Raw genomic sequence first — 18,076 nt, forward strand, 5'->3', positions numbered from 1 at the left:
TTAGAGTTTCCTATCACTAGTTGACCAGTGAGTTGAGTACTCAGGAATTCAAAAGCTTTAATAATATAAAGAATACAATTTTGATATGAAAGAAACATTGGTTGGTTATTTTATAATTAGCATTGCATATTAGCCATTCAGCCATATTATTTCACTGAATAGTACTTGCCAGTCTTTTTTTTTTTTTTTTTAATGGTGGCAGATTCAGGATCTCTATATTCCAATAACAAAGAAGTAAAAGTATGCTCACCCCTATTATTTCTTTTTTCCACTTAGAAATAGGAAAGATCCCCCATGTGAGGTTTTATCTCTGCACAACAAATAAATGTAAAGCAATGCATATACCATGGGAGAGTTTGTATATATTTAATCCCCTGGCTAGCTAATACTCAGTAATGCACCAACTTTTTTAAAAAGTTAAGATTAAACTGCAAAATTAATTTCTAAGTTTTATAAACTTTTTATTTAAAAATGTTTAATAACAACTCCTAGATAAAACATATAAGAAATTATGTTTGCTTTAATGAGATTCTCCCTCTTTGCTAGAAAGTATATATTTCACAGTCATAAAGAAAGATGTGCCCACTCTCTCTATATCTTCCCTCCCAAGAGAATGTAAAAGAAATAAATGAAACCTGTTCCAGTTGTCAATGTAGGAACTGAAATGTGCTCCATTTTTTCTAAAAACTAGGGTGACTGACCATTCCATTTCTCCCCAGTTTTCCAGATTTTGGCACTGATAGTCCCAAGTACCCAGAAACACTCAGTCCCCGGCAAACCAGGATGGTTGGTTGCTCTAATTCAGGTGCCTTCCTTAGGAACGTTTGTGATACTCTGTGAATGATGAACTAGACAGATCTTTAAGTACTTAAAAAAATTTTTTAAAACTATTGCAAATTTTCTTCATTCCCATTTTATTCAGCTTCAATCTTTCCCTTTCTTCCCTGTCATTTTTGTTCTCTGGACCACTGGATAAGCTAGAGGTATGTTTTTCACTCTTGTTATTTCTAATGCTTTAGTTTTTCATTTTTCTGAAAGAGGTTGTCCAGAAAAGGGACCTACCTACTCTGCCTGGTTTTCTGGTGATTTGTTTTGACTCCTCTGTTCACTCCTTATTTACTTTGGAAGCCACATTATTTCTGCCCACCTCAGCTGAAGAAAATATCCCATCACAAAATGTCAGAGGCGTGTGCTGTGTCTGTCGGTGCTTTGAAAACAGCTCAGTGTTACCCTTATCTCCGGCAGTCCCAAGAGCATGGTATCACTGAGTGGGTAATTGTTCACTGCCCGTGACTGTCCCATTACCCACACCCTCTTCTCCTGATTAGATAGCTCTCTGCATCCATATCCCATGCTGGAGGCTTCATGCATTACACAGTAAGGAGCTAGCTAGGCTTGAACATTTTTTTTTAAAATAAATTTATTTATTTTATTTATTTATTTTTGGCTGCGTTGGGTCTTCATTGCTGCGCCGGGGCTTTCTCTAGTTGTGGTGAGCGGGGTCTACTCTTCGTTGGAGCACTCGGGCTTCTCATTGTGGTGGCTTCTCTGTTGCAGAGCACGGGCTCTAGGCACGCAGGCTTCAGTAGTTGTGGTGCATGGGCTTCAGTAGTTGTGGCGCACGGGCTCAGTAGTTGTGGCACACGGGCTCAGTAGTTGTGGCTCACAGGCTGTAGAGCACAGGCTCAGTAGCTATGGCGAAGGGGCTCAATTGCTCCGCGGCATGTGTGATCTTCCCGGACCAGGGCCCGAACCCGTGTCCCCTGCATTGGCAGTCAGATTCTTAACCACTGCACCACCAGGGAAGCCCAAACTTTTAAATTTATGAAAAATTGCCGAAGCTGGTTTGCATAATTCATTTGGCTGCTTTTCATTGAATTTCTCTTTGTATAATTAAAAAAAAAATTTTTTTTCTCCCTTATCCTCATTTCCTAACACTCTGGTCTAATCAGCTGTGTTATTTCCTAAACAGTTGAAAAGAAAAATTGTCACAGATATCCAGGCTGTGAGATTCCTCTTAGTTGGAAATAAGCTGCATATGTCAGTATTCATTCAGAGGCTGAAATTTGCTTTGCTCTGTGATTTTGAAAGCCTAAAAGCAATTTCAGATCATCTTCTATCATATAGCTGTCTTTTTAGCAGTGCAAAAGCTTAGTTTCCTAGAAATGATTGAGGCTTCAGCAAACAGCCATGTGCTGATATATACAAATTGTATCCATTGGCAAAGAGAAGTACTTTATTAAAACTGCTTGTAATTAAGTATATGTTTAATTGTGTCTGAATCCCTGACCATGTTAACATGTGGAACAGCCAGGGAGATAGAAATCTCTTTCAAATCACACTCTGCAATGAGGGCTGCTTACCTTGTTTTGCCCTCTCTGGACTTTGCAATCCTGGCTGTAATAGTTAGAACCCTCAGTCCAGGTGTCCCTGGAGGGTTCATTAACTTGGGACCTTATGAAAGCAAGAAAATGACTTGTTGAGATTACACATTGTTGAGATCCCACATTAAAGAATGAGGTCTACCTAATTGAATTATACAGTTAACATAAATAACACTATGTAAACAGCAGACTCCAGAACAAATACAGTCTAGAATTTGTGGACGATTTTAGCCTGGAGTGGGTGACAGAGTGGTCCCTTGTTCCAGTGCCATGCGGTTTCCTCTTTCTTCTTCCTGTGTCATCTGTCTGAGTCTGTGCACGCCCTTTGGAATGGGGCTGTTCTTGTTCCACTCAAGTTAGCACTGCAGTGCTATCAGAGGATGCAATGTGTGTATCAGAGCATTAGGGACATTTCTCAGAGTCTAGATTTGTAACTGTTGACGGCTCAGATTAATGGGGGGAGGGAGCTTTTGATTGCAGGAGACAGACACTCCCTTGATTTGCTTTAGTGGAAAGAGGATTTATTGTAAGGATGTATGTTGACTGACACTGTAGGAACTAGCTGTTTTCCTATTCTCTCATGGGCTCTATCGTCTCTTCCGTTGTGTCTTTGCCCCTCTTTGTCTGTTTTATTCTCTTCCCTCTGCAGATAGACTTCTTTGACTTATAATTTTCTCTCCCTCATAAATTTAACTTTCACATATCTCTCTGGGCCTCCTTCTAAATCCAGAACTTTAAGCTGCAGCTCTGAACATTCACTGGCTCAGTCTCTGTTGTTCTGAATTAAAGTCCCAGTGTGATGTAGGATATTATGGATTTTAATACTTGTCTCTCCCCCGAGACTGGATGCTTCTTGAGCATAGGGATGAAGCCTGTTTTCTTTGCCACAGTATACCACAATGCCTAGCACAGAATAGGTACCGAGTAAACATTTTATGAATGAATAAAATATGCAAAAACCCATCTGAAATCCACTAATAAGTGTTCTTGTGGGGGAAAGGTTTCTACATGACTTCAGCTGGCTGAGTCTTCTCAAACACCAGTCGGTTTAGACTGAAGCCACCTTATTCCTTTCCTAGTTGCTAAACGTATCTCACTGCTCCAAGGACTTTGAAACTGCTTTGCAAATTAGGGTCAAACTGTTCAGTAAAGATCAACATGATGAAAACATTCAAAGAGTAAATGTTGGGAGAGAGATTGTTTCCATGGTGACTTCTGCTTCAGGGAGCCCTCGTGCTGATGAGAGTGAGTCAGCTGACCCACCACCAACTCAGAGTCATCCAGTTGTTACAAACCTACAATCCACCTGCCGCATCAAGTGTTGATGGCAGTAACCCTGTATTTGATTCATTACTGGGAGCTCCTTCTTTGGGTAAAATGAGCTTGTAAAAGCAGGTGGAAGTGGTGCAAGAGGGAAGGAGTGGATTCAGCGGCTGAAAGTCGGGGGTGTGCTTTCACTTACCCATGGAATGGCTTTTCTCTTTATGAGGTGCCACGGTTATCTGACTGTCCCTCCAGGGAATCTGTGTCCCAGTTATATTCTGTGTTCCTGACCACACTGCAGTGACAGAGGGGCCACTCTTCTTCTTTGGGGCAGAAGAACAACTTCCTGATTATAGAACAGGTGTTGGACAAAGTCCTTACTGACAGAAACATGGACCCCAGATACTTCTTGGGTGAACTACCCCCCAACTCCCTGCCTACCACCGCTGCAATCAAGTTTTCGTTCTTGTTCGTTTTTAACCATTTCACACAATGATCCTCTGGTAGCAGAAGTCACTATACTGTGGTTTTCTACTATTGATCCTAAACCTTTCGTATTGCTTTACCACGAGACGGATAACAGATAACAGATAACATTTTCACCAACATTCTAAAAATTACCTAAGTAAATGTTATTTCCTCCAACATAGTTACTTTGGGAGATGAAATGTTTATTCCAGTGATACATTTGTTACCGAAACATTTCTAGAACTCCTCTTTCAGTACCATTAACTTGCTTCTCTCTTATTCTGAAGTATAACTCAAAACTTTTATACAGTATATAAAAGAATGTATTCAGTAAGTATCTATAGGAATATATGGATAAAGATGTGAATACATATGTGTTTTCACTCTATTCTCCTTAGAACACTTTTACATGTACCTCATCTTTCTTTTTTCTAAATAATGAAAGATCCAAATATTTGATGAGCTTTCCCATTTTTATATGAATGTCCAAATTTGTGCATGGTTAACTGTGCAGTTCTTCACTTGACTTTAACTTTAGCAACTGCCAGTACAGCCCCTCAAGTTTGATATTTGCTACTGGACATTAGAAACAATATTATCCGCATGCAGTGAAATTTTAGGTTTCATTGCCTAAAACCTGAAGTAGAAATAAAATGGATTTTCCTTGTCATCTACAGGAAATGTTTGATGTTATACTGGATGAAAACCAGCTGGAGGACGCGTGTGAACATCTGGGAGAATACCTTGAGGCCTACTGGCGTGCCACTCACACGACCAGTAGCACCCCCATGACCCCACTGCTTGGAAGGAATTTGGGCTCAACAGCACTCTCACCATATCCCACAGCAATTTCTGGGTTACAGGTAGTGTCACTTGTGCTCTTACAACCTTACGTTTAAGGTTCTATAGGAAACTTGATTGAGATGGAGACTGGGAGTGGCCTAGAGAACCATGCGTTACTATATTAAAAATCTGAAGTATTGCCTAATCATGTAGACTATTTTACATTTTTACAAACTCAGATCACTTTGGTTCATATACTTGCTCTGAAGTCTTGGCAACAAAATTCTTCAGATTCACATCTTTTGGCTACATTGATTCTAACAGATACAGACTATTTTACATTTTTACAAACTCAAAAAGTGTTACCTAATCATGATCTGCCCTAGACAAAGTTACCCTGAGAGTGGCGTTTTCCTTAGAACTTTGTTCTCTGTTCATTTATAATGGCTTTTACCTAGGTAAATTCATCCCTCCTATGTCTAAACCCTGCTAAGAAACTTTCTACCTACTATGCAACTGTCCATTACCTCTCCATTGTCACCTCTTAAGGGTTATACAGTGGTGGCATTGTCAGGCACAGGGCTGGCTAAGTAAGGTATGTGAGACAGATGGGCCTTATGGCCACCATTACCTAATCCTTCCCCCCCAGGCTGCGGGGCCTGTCCCCTAGCTTGCCCAAACAGAACATGCACATAAGTAGAGTCGCCTTGTTTGGAAACAGTTGTGAATCCCTGAGTTTTCTTAGGGGTGGGCAGGGCCCACCTCGGTCATCGGCTATGGCCAGTGTCCTTTAGGGAAGCTGGGGATGAGTGTAGGAGCAGGAGGCTTGCTCTCCTGCCGTTCTGCTGCTGCACTCAGGGCTAGATGTGGGGAGCCAGAGGCATTATGATACAAAGTGAATCTTGCCTTCCTCCATCAATTATTATGTACCATCTACCAAGCCGCTGCTGGAATGTGGCCAAACCCCCAGCTGACTGAGGAACAGGTCAGTTGAGCTCTCGTGCATCATGACTAGTTCTGTATTAATGGGTTATAATGATAGTCATAATTGTAGATGATATAGAGTTAACTCTGAGATGAATGGCACTCCCTCAAATGTTATTTTAACTGTATTACTCTTTTACAAAATTGCATCTTTGTAAGCAAAAAACTGCCATGTAAATGGATAGCTTTCGAGGCTGGAAATGAACTTGGGAAACGGGCTATTATAATATGCAGAGTATATGTGTGCACTGGGACTCTTTCTCTCCTTGTTTCACTGCCTGCCTGCTGATGCGAGTGTGGCATTCCACTGACTGGTTTGGGTTGGCTCCGAATTGTACATTGTAGGGTGAGAAACGGATTCATGAAGCAATATGCTTCCACCTACACTAGTAGGTGGAAATGAAACGTTGCACTTTGTTTATGAATATAACACTCCTGACTTATCACCTCCAAGACATCCACATAGAGTGCTTCTCCCAGTTTCACTTGAGTTACCATGGTGCCCTTTATCCTGGGGCCTATTTCTCCTAGTAACCATGGGCACTTAATTGTGAGACCCCTGGTTGGGGCTCCCGGCACAGGCTGTGACTGTTGAATGAGCCTCCTGCTGTGTGCAGGTGAGTGTCCTTTAGAGGAAATGCATCTGGGTCTTTGGTTTCATCAGCATCCTGTTTCTTAACTGAGGCGACCTACCTAAGCAGGTAGACACAGCTATGATACACGTTTTCCCACGATTTGAAGAAAAACTTTAATAGCCTTTTCTGAGCGCTCAAATAAGTGTCTGAAGGTATTAATTTCAAGTAATGGTATTAGAGGAATTTAGTTTATATTCTGAAGATTATTTTTGCAGGACATTTCAGTTGAGGAAGCAAGAATTGTAAATATATCAATTCACTGGCTCCATAATTATTGTGTACTTCTTTGGAGAGAATGTTGCTGAGTCTTACATCTATGTAGGATTTAGAAACAAATATTTTATGGGTAGCACAAATCATAATTTTATTAAAATATTTTTAAAAGGGATCAGGAACATTCAGCTAATAAAGATGAAGTGCGTGACTTTAGGAGGAGAAAGGTTTTATCAGTTCAAGAGAGGAATAAAATAACAGATGCTATTCTGAACTTTAACTTATTTCCCAACAGTAAAATAATCCTCATTTTGCAATAGAAGTGGAATTATTAGGCCTTCGTAAATATATTAAGTTCCATTCAGCAGCTAACTTTAAATTCTATGTTTTTAATAGGAAGCATAATTATGCAGTATTATGTAATTAAATTCATAAACTACCAGCACTTTGGCATCTTTGCATGTTGTGTCCCAAATACATAAGACCAGGTATTTCGAGCAGACCATTTGTACATCAGAATGTTTTATTGAGTCAGATATTTAGCATCTTATTGTCCAGATCCTACTGTTGTACATACATTTGCATGTTCTAGATGAATGAAGCTGATGTAATTTAACCAGTGAACCATCTGATATTTTTAGAGTCAGCGTATGAGGTACAGCAACCACTCCACAGAGAACTCTCCAATTGAAAGGCGAAGTCTAATGACCTCTGATGAAAATTATCACAATGAAAGGGCTCGGAAGAGTAGGAACCGCTTGTCTTCCAGTTCCCAGCATAGCCGAGATCATTACCCTCTCGTGGAAGAAGATTACCCTGACTCATACCAGGACACTTACAAACCTCATAGGAACCGAGGATCGCCTGGGGGATATAGCCATGACTCTCGACATAGGCTTTGAGTCTGCAGAAACAAACAAAATATTCATCTGTTGACAATTTGCCATTGCACTGCTAGGATACAACCAATCATCTTAACTCGGCAACTACAGCACAGTATTGACTGTGCTTATGGGCTGCTGTCATTGATGCTAAGAAGGGGCAAAAAGAAAAAAAAAAAAAAAAAAGTGTACATTATGCCCTTAAGTCTAGATGGATGTTAGATGCCCAATCATAGAGATATTTTTAAGTGCAACATTTACATAACAGTACCTTTTGTTTTCTTCATTAGGTTTAGACACATCAATTTGTAATTTAAGGTACTTATCAAGGCACATATAAAATAATTTCCCATGCTGGAAATTCCAAATGACCAGTTCCAGTTGGAACCAATTTATAAACCAATTCCTGTTGGAATTTGGGTGAATCGACTAGAAAGTCTACTTGAGCATGTTGTAATCAATTTAAAAATCTGAAAAAAAAAAAAAAAGAAACTAATCAATAAAATCAAAATACCAATAGAAGCCAAAACCAGCTATGGTATTTATTTGCTGGAGACTAAATTTACACTTAAAGTTGGAATGTATAAACATTTTAATATATGTTAACGTTGCCAGAATGGCTTTTCAAACTTACCAAATGTATTGATAGTGCAAAAAAAAAAATCTCAAATTAATGCGGAAATTCTACAGTCTCCTCAGATTTTAATATTTTTATTTCTTTTCTGGCACAGCTGTTGTATTCAAAGTGTTTTGCTTTTTGTTTAGTCACAACTGTTAGCTTGTTTGAAGTTGGCAAAAAAAAAAACCTCAAAATTTCTTTAGCAGTGAGAGAGAATAGTAAAGAGAAGCCCAATCATAGCTGGTTATGTGAGATGGGAAATGGGGTGTTGTTTCCCCTTTAATCAATCTGAGCACAACTACATACATTCAGGAATCTGAAGTCAGACAGTAAGAATGGGCACAGATCCTCCTGAGTGCAAGGCTAAACATCTCCAGATGGGATTTCACCTATCCCACTTACCACAAATACGGGTTCCATGTTCACCGCCAGCACAATTGAGTATCTTTCCATTGCTTCACTCAGTCTCTGTCTTTGAATATCTGAATGTTCTAGCCCTTCACCAAATTCTTTATAATCATGCTAAGGAGTTTTTGTTTTACATGGACACACTGAATTTTGATATTGAAAGCTGCGTTTATACAAAATGATTAATTGAAAAACTGTGAAAACGAATTTACGAGCTTGCAGTAAAAAAATAAACTTGTAGATTCAGAATAGATTTGTTTACTAAAATTGTATCATTTTTATTGCAGAGAATTATAAAGCATTTGAAGATTGAACTGCTTTATTTCTAATGAACACTCCTCTTTACCTATTAAGTCTTCACAGTTTTTCCGGTGACTATAATTACAGAATCAGTGACCTTATGTCTCCAATAATCAAGGAAGCCTTAGATTCACTATGATCCAAGAAACTATTGAAATTGACCCTTTTATACAATACACAAATGTCTTTAGGAAAAGACTCTTGTTTCTAAGAGTCCATTTTTCTAAAACTCGCATGGAATCAGGCATAAAAGTCCTTTTCTACTAGTACATGTCATGAAGCCTATTTTTTTTGGAAGACAATAATAATTCATATTCTGTTATCTTATTTCCCCCCATCCAAGCCTTTCAATGTTTAGGCTCTCAAAGCATGCACCAGTTAAATAATTTTCTTGACCATGAAAATAGGTTCCATATTCTTAATTAGTTATGTATATATCTTGAACCTCATTATAACCCCCGCATTCCCTCTCCTCCTGTTATTCACTGTGCATACCCCATTATGAACCTGTTTAGCTGATAATGAGGATGCCTATAATCATGTAAGTTATCACAAGTATTTGATACAATTAAAAAATGTGGGCTCAGTGAATTCTAAAAGTTAACATGTGATACTGGCTTGTGAGGTTCTTTTGTCATCTAGTGAAGCTTACAGAATTTTCAGTTAAGACATTTAAAAGAGCTATATCCATTAGGCACTTTACTAAACATACAACCTGCCATTACTGAATACTTTGTTAGAGCACAGAAGAGCATTTTCCAGCAAACAAATATATTTATTACATGTACAGCACATATTTGCATGAAAAAGAAAACACTAGCCAAAACATTTTTCTATATGCTTTACTGGTTTCTTGTTTGTGCGCATTAAAGTATTTAATTGCAAAGAGTGCACCAAGGTGTTAAACTTAGACTAGACAGCTGTTCAGCTTTTTCTGTAGTAGCATTAGCAATCTGGCCATTTAACTACTTTAAGATATTTACATTTTATGGCAGGTAGCTGTAACAGCATTTACATATATTTCCTAGTCAGCAAGATTACCATATTCTTTCAACTTTTAAAAATCTCTTGTTTTTAATGGCCTCTCAAAGCCTAGTTTCTACGTCCTCTATGTCACGCTGATAGAGAGGTCCATTCAATATCTGTGCACAAAACCAATCTTTCCTTTACCATCAAATGTCCATACCTGTTTTGCTTTGCATTCTTATTCAAAAGCTAACAATCTTGGAAAGGGTATAATGTATATTTTCTTGATGGATGTACTTAAATTTTTACTTTGATTTAGCATATTCTTTCCCCTTCCTTTTGTAATACGTTATCTTCAAATGAATAAGGGATATGCATTTTCCTTTTTCTTTTTCTTAAGCCTTAGAGTTTATTGTGTAAATGATACTAAAATACAGATATATACTAAATGAAAAGTTTTATTTTTACCAAACACATCAAGCACCTTTGGAAAATACATATTCCATAAATACTTTGTTTTTAACTGATTTCATTTAAAGATTAGCAAATGATAAGCAGGAGAAGCAAGTCTTATAATGTTTGAGGCTGCTTTAACTTATGGTATAAACCACATATTCTGTAACTTCAGCATATATAATTTCAGAATATGTAAATTACATATTCTGTAATTTCAGTCAGCGAACATGTAACAATGTAGACACATGTGACAATGTGGAAGTGTAGTCTTGGAAAAAAAAGGAATGCAATTTGTCAATCCTGATGTTAATTCTCAAGGCTGTAATGTGACTCCAGTATTGTAATCAACCATGTTATCTTGTTTCCTCCAATATTTAAAGCAACACTTAGAAATGTTTATAAATGACTGATGATTCTCGCTTATCTTTATACAGTTCTGTTGGAAAGAAAATTGAAATTAACAATTCAGACTGATAGTCTTTCCTAGTAAGAGAGTCTTAATTATGTGACAATATGACATTGCTTAGTTCTTAATGAAATGAATTTTTTAAGTATAAAACAAATTCTGAGAAAATTATTTGTTCCCTTTGAATAATTTCTTAATTACTTTAATTATTATTGTTGTTGTTTGCGAAATGTATTTTTGGAATGTTAACCTCTTTAACATACCTGCATACTTGAACTTGTCTTTTGTGTGAGGGCCTTAAAATTCATAATCGGAAGCTAAAGCAGTGAAAGGGAGGGAGAGAAGGAAATGATGCCAAAATACGGTTTGCAAATTTAAACTCCTTGAATGAACATATCATAAAATGTTGTTGAGACCCAGGATGTCAGTTAAGAATGTTTCTAGGCAACCTTAATTTGCATGCTAGTGTATTTTCTTATTACACAATTTTATTTTGGTATTTGCTAAAAAATAAAAACAAAATAATGCCACTACAGAAATTGCCCTATATATTGATATTTATACTACCTCTTCTCTAGAGAAGACAATCTGTCTTTAAAGAGAAAACACTTTTCAATAAGTAGGGAATTTATTACTCTTACTGCTAACCTTGCTGCAAAGCTAAATGCATAAATTGTTAAAATATACTTTCCCCTTAGATTTTCAACTGTTGACAAAATGCTCTTGTCACCCTTTCATTTCTTCCATGTTAGTGAACTTTTCTTTCAATCAGTTCACAGTTTATCAGGAGACAAGGTAAACATTTAATATGTCAGTAATCATAGGGAACAAGACAAACTGCAAGGAAATTGCTTTTGTGTGCAATTTGTTATAACATCTAGCTCCAAGTCTGAGAGTAGATTCAGCGATTTGATGTTTAAGTGAAGTTGGTTTGCAAATTCAAATTTTGTTGATCCTTGACTTCTCCTATGGACACTTAGCCATTTACTGAGTAGGATCACCTTGGACACTCATGTCATTGGAACAAACTTCATATCAATGTTTCAAATAAATGAGAATGTACCCCTTATTTCTTTTATATTTCTGCCTGTATTTCTGTCTTTCATGACACTGTTGCATGTTCTTTTCTTTGTTAATTATATAAAATTCATCTTTGAATAACTTTATGAATGAAAACATTATAGGGAATTATGTAATAAAATTTGTTTCATTAGTTCCTCATACCTTTAAACATTAGTTCCTCAACACTTTAAATATTGTTAATGCTGTAACTGTTATTAAGTTACTTACTCAAGCTGTGTCTATAGGGCAGAGAACAGTCCTCTTCTTTTAGATGATAATCATGATCAAACCACTCAATACAATAGTTGTCAGATAGACAACAAGGATAACTTTTTTGTTGTTGACTTAAGCAGTCAAGTTACTTAAAATAGTAAAATTGGTTTATATGAGCAGACAGAGCTACAGCATTCAAAAATTACTTGTTAAAGGTTTCCTTTTTTGTTAAAATGAACTTTCTCAAATGAAACTCATCCTCATGTAGCAAGTATCTCTTTCTACTTGCGGATGGTTTCATACCAAATGCTTCATGTAATTAAGGGACATTATGAGAGGACTAGAAAATATTTCATCAGATAATCTTGACTAAGGGCTGTAACTCCCACTTACCGTGAAAACATAAATAAGAGTGAATAGTCATGAGTTTGGGGGAGTCATAGTTACATATGAAATTTTCCTTTGTTTCTTTTGATGTATGTAAAATGTTTGTAGAAAGATGGTAGAATATGTTATTAATGAATTTAGAGTGTTTGGGGAATACACTGATGCTTCCTCTTTGAAAATTATAGAGTTAAAATGAGGACTATCTAGGAACCAAAATTGGCAGGCCTCCAGCTTTACAATACTTTGTAAGTGTTCTTGGTTATGTTTTGAACACTTAAATTTCTCAACAAATGGCTATGTCTATATTTATGTAGGGGCCACTCTTGCTCTACTTGCATGCCACTTTCACACATCTTTAACTGAAATCAGTGTGAATTCTGTATGCATATGGGATGTATTTTAAGATGCAGGATCATTAATGCTATATTGTTGCATACTATTTTTTATTTTTCATATGCCTTACAATATTTTCTGGGATGTTATTAAAATGAAAGCATTTTATTGCCAAAATAAACCTGTGTTGTTATTTCTAATCTGCATTAGCAGTAGAAAAATAATGTAGCAAAAACATATATTGTATAGTACAAAATTATAAAAGATATATATTTTGCCAATAATATAAAAATAGATTGAGGAGAAAGAAGCACATTTGTTATAGCACAAACTTACAACAAAATCCACTGTTAAATTTGGCAGTTGTATTTTTTAAAAGTATATAGATTTAGTTCTAAGTTTTATCAGATTTATTTCATCTACCATCTTTTTAACTTGCTGCTTGATACTTTTCCAGCAATTTACTTCATAGCCTTGCAATCTGTGGATGTAATTTATTTTACTTTATCCCCTTCCATAAAACTTATTAAATTTTATTTTGTGATAAGACTCATACTATATTTGCTGTTCTTATTTCTTCTCCTTCAGTAACAAGTACAAAAAGTAACAGCAAGTGAACTTATAGGGCTCCTCTGAATTTTGGACATGTTTGAAATGTTTTATATTTTTCACAGCCTACCGTCAGAATGAGAAATAAAGATGTCCCAACAACAACAAAAAAGTATTTAGGGATTCTTCAATTTGTTTTGTACTGAATACCATTTTGAAACATAAGTAAAAGCCATTAGCTGTTTTTTTTGAAAGGGTGGTGGGAGGGAAAAACAGATAAACTTATTAATACTAAAAATAAAAATGGCAAATTGATGTAAAAAGATTTCCCTACTATTCTGAGAGCTGTTGATATCCCAAACTATTGCTATATCTCCAGCTACAAAGTGGGAAAAAAATGCTTTTATCCAGTATTTTTCCTTTCTTTAAATTTTAGTTATTTATTTTGATAATTTACCCCCTTTTATTTTTCTTATATAGGTAAATGTGTAGCATTCTACAAGGCATGCTGGGTAAAATATACTATGCAAATGTGTACAGTGCTGCATGTTTTGTTCTCCCTCTGCTTTAGTGGCTTTAAAGAAAAAAAAAAAGTGTTGTTATTTTTGTGAACCAAAACATTTAACAAAGAAAATGCAGAGTGCATGCATATAGTATCCTAATTTCTATGGATTTGTTTTATGGAATTTAAATGTGTACAAACCAACTGCATTAATTTTTTTTTTCTTTTATATAATAAATGAAAAAAACACTGAAACCAGCGTTATACCTCTCCTTTATATTATTCTAGAGATATACTGAAGATATATCGGAAATCAGTAGGTATATTCCTGTACCTTTTATACGAAAAAAAAAGTCTAAACATTTACCCTCAAAACACAGGTTCAATTAAATGACTACTTCCTGAATACTCTGCTAGGTGTTACAAGTGATCGCAAAAGAAGTACTATATTAGGAAAAAGCTTGTAGTTAAATACATACACATACATGCATGTGCGCATGAAATAGAATATATTACAATGTATGTGTGAAATAGGATTGAATACAATATAGAAAAATAAACTAGATAAACCGTATTGTTCACAAGAAACCCCTATATGATTATTTTAACAATTATCAGAAGTTTCCAAAGGTATTTTGTACCTGTAAGAATTCCATGGATGGCATACAGCTTATGACTTGACATTTCATGTGCTCAGTGTCAAGTGTCCGTGCTATGACTTGATCCGCATTTGACTTTTCTCTCATTGCAGTGCACAGTTCAAAAGAAATGTGTACTATGTTGATTATTACCAATGTATTAGGATTATACAGTGATTTATTATAGCCAAATTATTTCACAAGCATTATCACATTTGATCCATCTGACCCCCGCCCCAATGGAAAATAGGCGGGGCATAGGTTATTAGACAACTAAAATGAAGATGCCAAAGCTCATTGTAGTCTTTCTCTCTAAAGTACTGTTATCTAAAAATACATATATTAAATGCTTTTAGGCTGATAGTCATCTGAAGCATACAAAACAAGGCCTGGAATACAGTAAATAGTGACTGAATGAATGGTACCTTGGTTATTGGAGATGTAGTATATAAGGCTGCCCCAACTATCAAGGCATTTCAACCAACAATCTGCAAGTCCCAACTGGAAGAACTGCAGCTTACTGCAATCACTCCATCAGCCTGGCCCTGAAGCCACCTTTTGCATCATCAGTGTATCTCCACTAATGAGATAGGTTGTAGAGAGAAGCATCTTGTTTGTCCTGTCATACAACGTGCAGATTAGCACAGTGGTAAGACTGTGGCCTCTAACCCTTGCCTGGGTTCAAAGCCTAGATCCAGCAGTAACTAGCTATGAGTTTGGGGCAATCACTTAACTTCCCTGTGCCTGTATCTATTTTGGTAGAGTGATTTTTCTTTTGGTTATGGGTCATGTTTTCATGTTTCTTTGAATGTCTACTAATTTTTTTATTGGATTCAAGATATTGCAGATTTTCCACTGTGAATGACTTGATCTTGTCTTCTTGATCTGTAAAGAACTTTGGCCTTGTTTTGATAAACAACTTGAGTTAGTTTGATCCTTTCAAGGTTTGTTTTTAAGCTCCTTTAGGACTGGTCTAGAGTAAGGCTTATCCTTAGGCTAGTTTAGCTCCTCTTTTAAGATCTCTGGGGTGTCTACTGAATGTCCCATATATTCTGTGTATTCTCTTCACACTGGCTGAAGGGAACTCAAATGATTCCTGGCCCTTTGTAAACTCTGGTAATTACTTGTTTTACAGCTCCCCAGTACTTGTTTATTTCCTCAAGTCATTACTGGCTAGCCTCAGGGGGTTTCATACTGGTTTTATACTACACAGGTACAGATTGATATGCAGCCAAAGACTCAATGCCTCAACCTATGTAGGTTTCGGGAGCTTTTCTCTGGATAGCTTCCTTCTTTCAATCACTCTGCTTTACAAATTCTAGTAGCCTTGATCTCTTGGAATGCTGAGCTATGTCTTCATCTCCAGGGAATTGCCAGACTCTATTTGAGTTTCCACTCCCTCTGTAGCTGGCTGGAATTGCCTCCAGGCAGAAAATCCACATAATAATAAAACTTGTCCCATTTGTGTCTCTTATCAGAGATCACAGTCCTATGCTGGGTGTGGGCCGAAAACAGCTGTTTTCTATATTTTGTACAGTTTCCTATTTATTAGTGGTAGGAGGGTAATTCCAGACCATCCCACTCTACATGGAAGCAAAATTCTCTCCAATGACATTTTGCATATCACTATAATCATGAATAAATGAGTCTTTAAAAAGTCTCATAAGGAGTCTGTTTTTACAAATAGCTTCATACCACCCAACAAGCATTCCCAATTACTTCTTTAGTAGTTCCAAATTTGTATTTCACCCATGGATCCTACAGTTGGACAAGATTGTATTAGGAAAATTTCTTCTCCTCCCGCCCGCGCATCCCCCCCCCCCTTTTTTTTTTCTTTTTTGAGACACTTAGAAAATAAGCTGGGAGACCATCTCCCAACCTATAATGGAGGTTATAAAATATGAAGCCCTAACTTCCCAAGTTAATATGGATATGACACCCATTTAATAAGTTGACAGAGATGTGTGGGGAGTTTGCAAAAAGTTTTAGAGCTGCCAAAAGCATTACCTACAGTGGGCAAGAATGGAAATTGTTTTTTTCTAAATAGCCTAGAGAGTACTTTATTATTTTTTTAGGAATTTATTTATTTATTTATATTTTTGGCTGCATTGGGTCTTTGTTGCTGCACGTGGGCTTTCTCTAGTTGCGGCAAGTGGGGGCTACTCTTCGTTGCGGTGCGTGGGCTTCTCATCACGGTGGCTTCTCTTAATGCAGAGCATGGGCTCTAGGCGTGTGGGCTTCAGCAGTTGTGGCACGTGGGCTCAGTAGTTGTGGCTCACAGGCTCTAGAGCCCATGCTCAGTAGTTGTGGCGCACGGGCTTAGTTGCTCCGCGGCATGTGGGATCTTCCCGGACCAGGCCTCGAACCCTTGTCCCTTACATTGGCAGGTAGATTCTTAACCACTGCGCCACCAGGGAAGCCCGAGAGGACTTTATTATGTAAATACAAACATAACAATCCATAAATTTAAATGGATTAATATAGTAATTTTCTTTCCCTTCATATGTCTCCTCTAAACTTTGTTTCATAATGATAAGCCCCAAAAGAAACCAAAGGACTCTTTCTTGAACAGTTGTTTAAAAAGAGACATGTTTCAGCCCTCAATGCTGCCCTTTGTTTCACAGGTACAAGTTTGCTACAGACAACTACGAAAAACTGTAGACTGTCTTGAGGTCTTACTTAAATGGGTTATTTTTCTATGTATTGAGATGAGATAGTGTATGACTAGGAGAAGTGGTGTGGAAAGGTGGAGTTTATTGCTGATTTTGTTTCATTTCATTTAGCTCTTGCACCTGGGGGGCAGAGCAGTTCAAAATGCCTTTTACAGCTCCCGCACCTTTTTCTTTCTCTTTTTACCGAAGTTAAAAAGAATAGAAGGGGTTGGAGCTGTTTCTGGTTTCTTTGTGTAAGGGAAGAAGTAAACAACCTCAGTTTCTTGTTTTCCCACTCTTGCCTCTAACAAGAATAGAGACTAATTATCATTGTTATCAGATGATCTGGAATCGAAGAAAGACTTTAGAGACAAACCCTCTGCTGCTCAAACAGCTTTAGTGGCCACTAAAAATTTTTAAACACGGGAGTGAACTGATCAAGATAGTTGTTTCGGGCAAGACTGATCTGAAAGTGAAGGGAGATTGGAGCGGGAACAGCCTTGAGGTGCAGGACGGCCATAAGGCGACCGCTTAGCTAAGGCCACCCTTCAGGGCGTCCAGGTCAAGAGATTTGAGAGATAAAGGTATTCAGCTTCCCTCAGAGCCCCTGATGGAATGCCATGTCTTTGAAGGCCAGGACGTGGGACTTTTGGTGTACTGTGCGTGCAGGGTTGGGGATGGTCACTGGGCACTCAGTGACATGTTCACATTTTGGCTCTGTGGAAGAAATGCAGAAAAAAACCAAAACTCGGCGGGGACGCCAAAGCAAGCAGCCCAGAGCCACCTGCCCCAACCTGCAGCCCCCATTGCCTGGATCCAGGGGCTCTGTCCCGCCGCCTGCAGGTCGCCCGGCTCGGCACAGAAGCTAGGGCCAGGCGGGCACCCTTTCCCAGACCCCGCCCCCCTCCGGCCGCGCGCCTGCGCCTTCCCGTGGCCTCCGCCCCGCCCCTCGCCTCCCCCGCCCGCCCGGTCGCC

At 37.7% G+C, this 18,076-nt stretch overlaps 1 protein-coding gene across 2 annotated transcripts in view; it reads left to right on the forward strand.

Annotated features, from left to right (window-relative positions):
* Nucleotides 1-8,371, forward strand: part of CACNB4 (calcium voltage-gated channel auxiliary subunit beta 4) — a 259,187-nt gene extending 250,816 nt beyond the window's left edge. For both annotated transcript variants that reach the window (XM_068545117.1, XM_068545116.1), the window contains 2 exons: nt 4,793-4,978; nt 7,372-8,371. In XM_068545117.1, the coding sequence (XP_068401218.1) occupies nt 4,793-4,978; nt 7,372-7,632 (447 nt within the window). In that variant the 3' untranslated portion in view covers nt 7,633-8,371. The remainder of the gene's footprint in view (nt 1-4,792; nt 4,979-7,371) is intronic.
* The last annotated feature ends 9,705 nt before the right edge of the window (nt 8,372-18,076 follow it).

This window comes from Eschrichtius robustus, chromosome 5, assembly GCF_028021215.1.
Source record: "Eschrichtius robustus isolate mEscRob2 chromosome 5, mEscRob2.pri, whole genome shotgun sequence".
In the NCBI taxonomy this organism is placed as follows: domain Eukaryota; kingdom Metazoa; phylum Chordata; class Mammalia; order Artiodactyla; family Eschrichtiidae; genus Eschrichtius; species Eschrichtius robustus.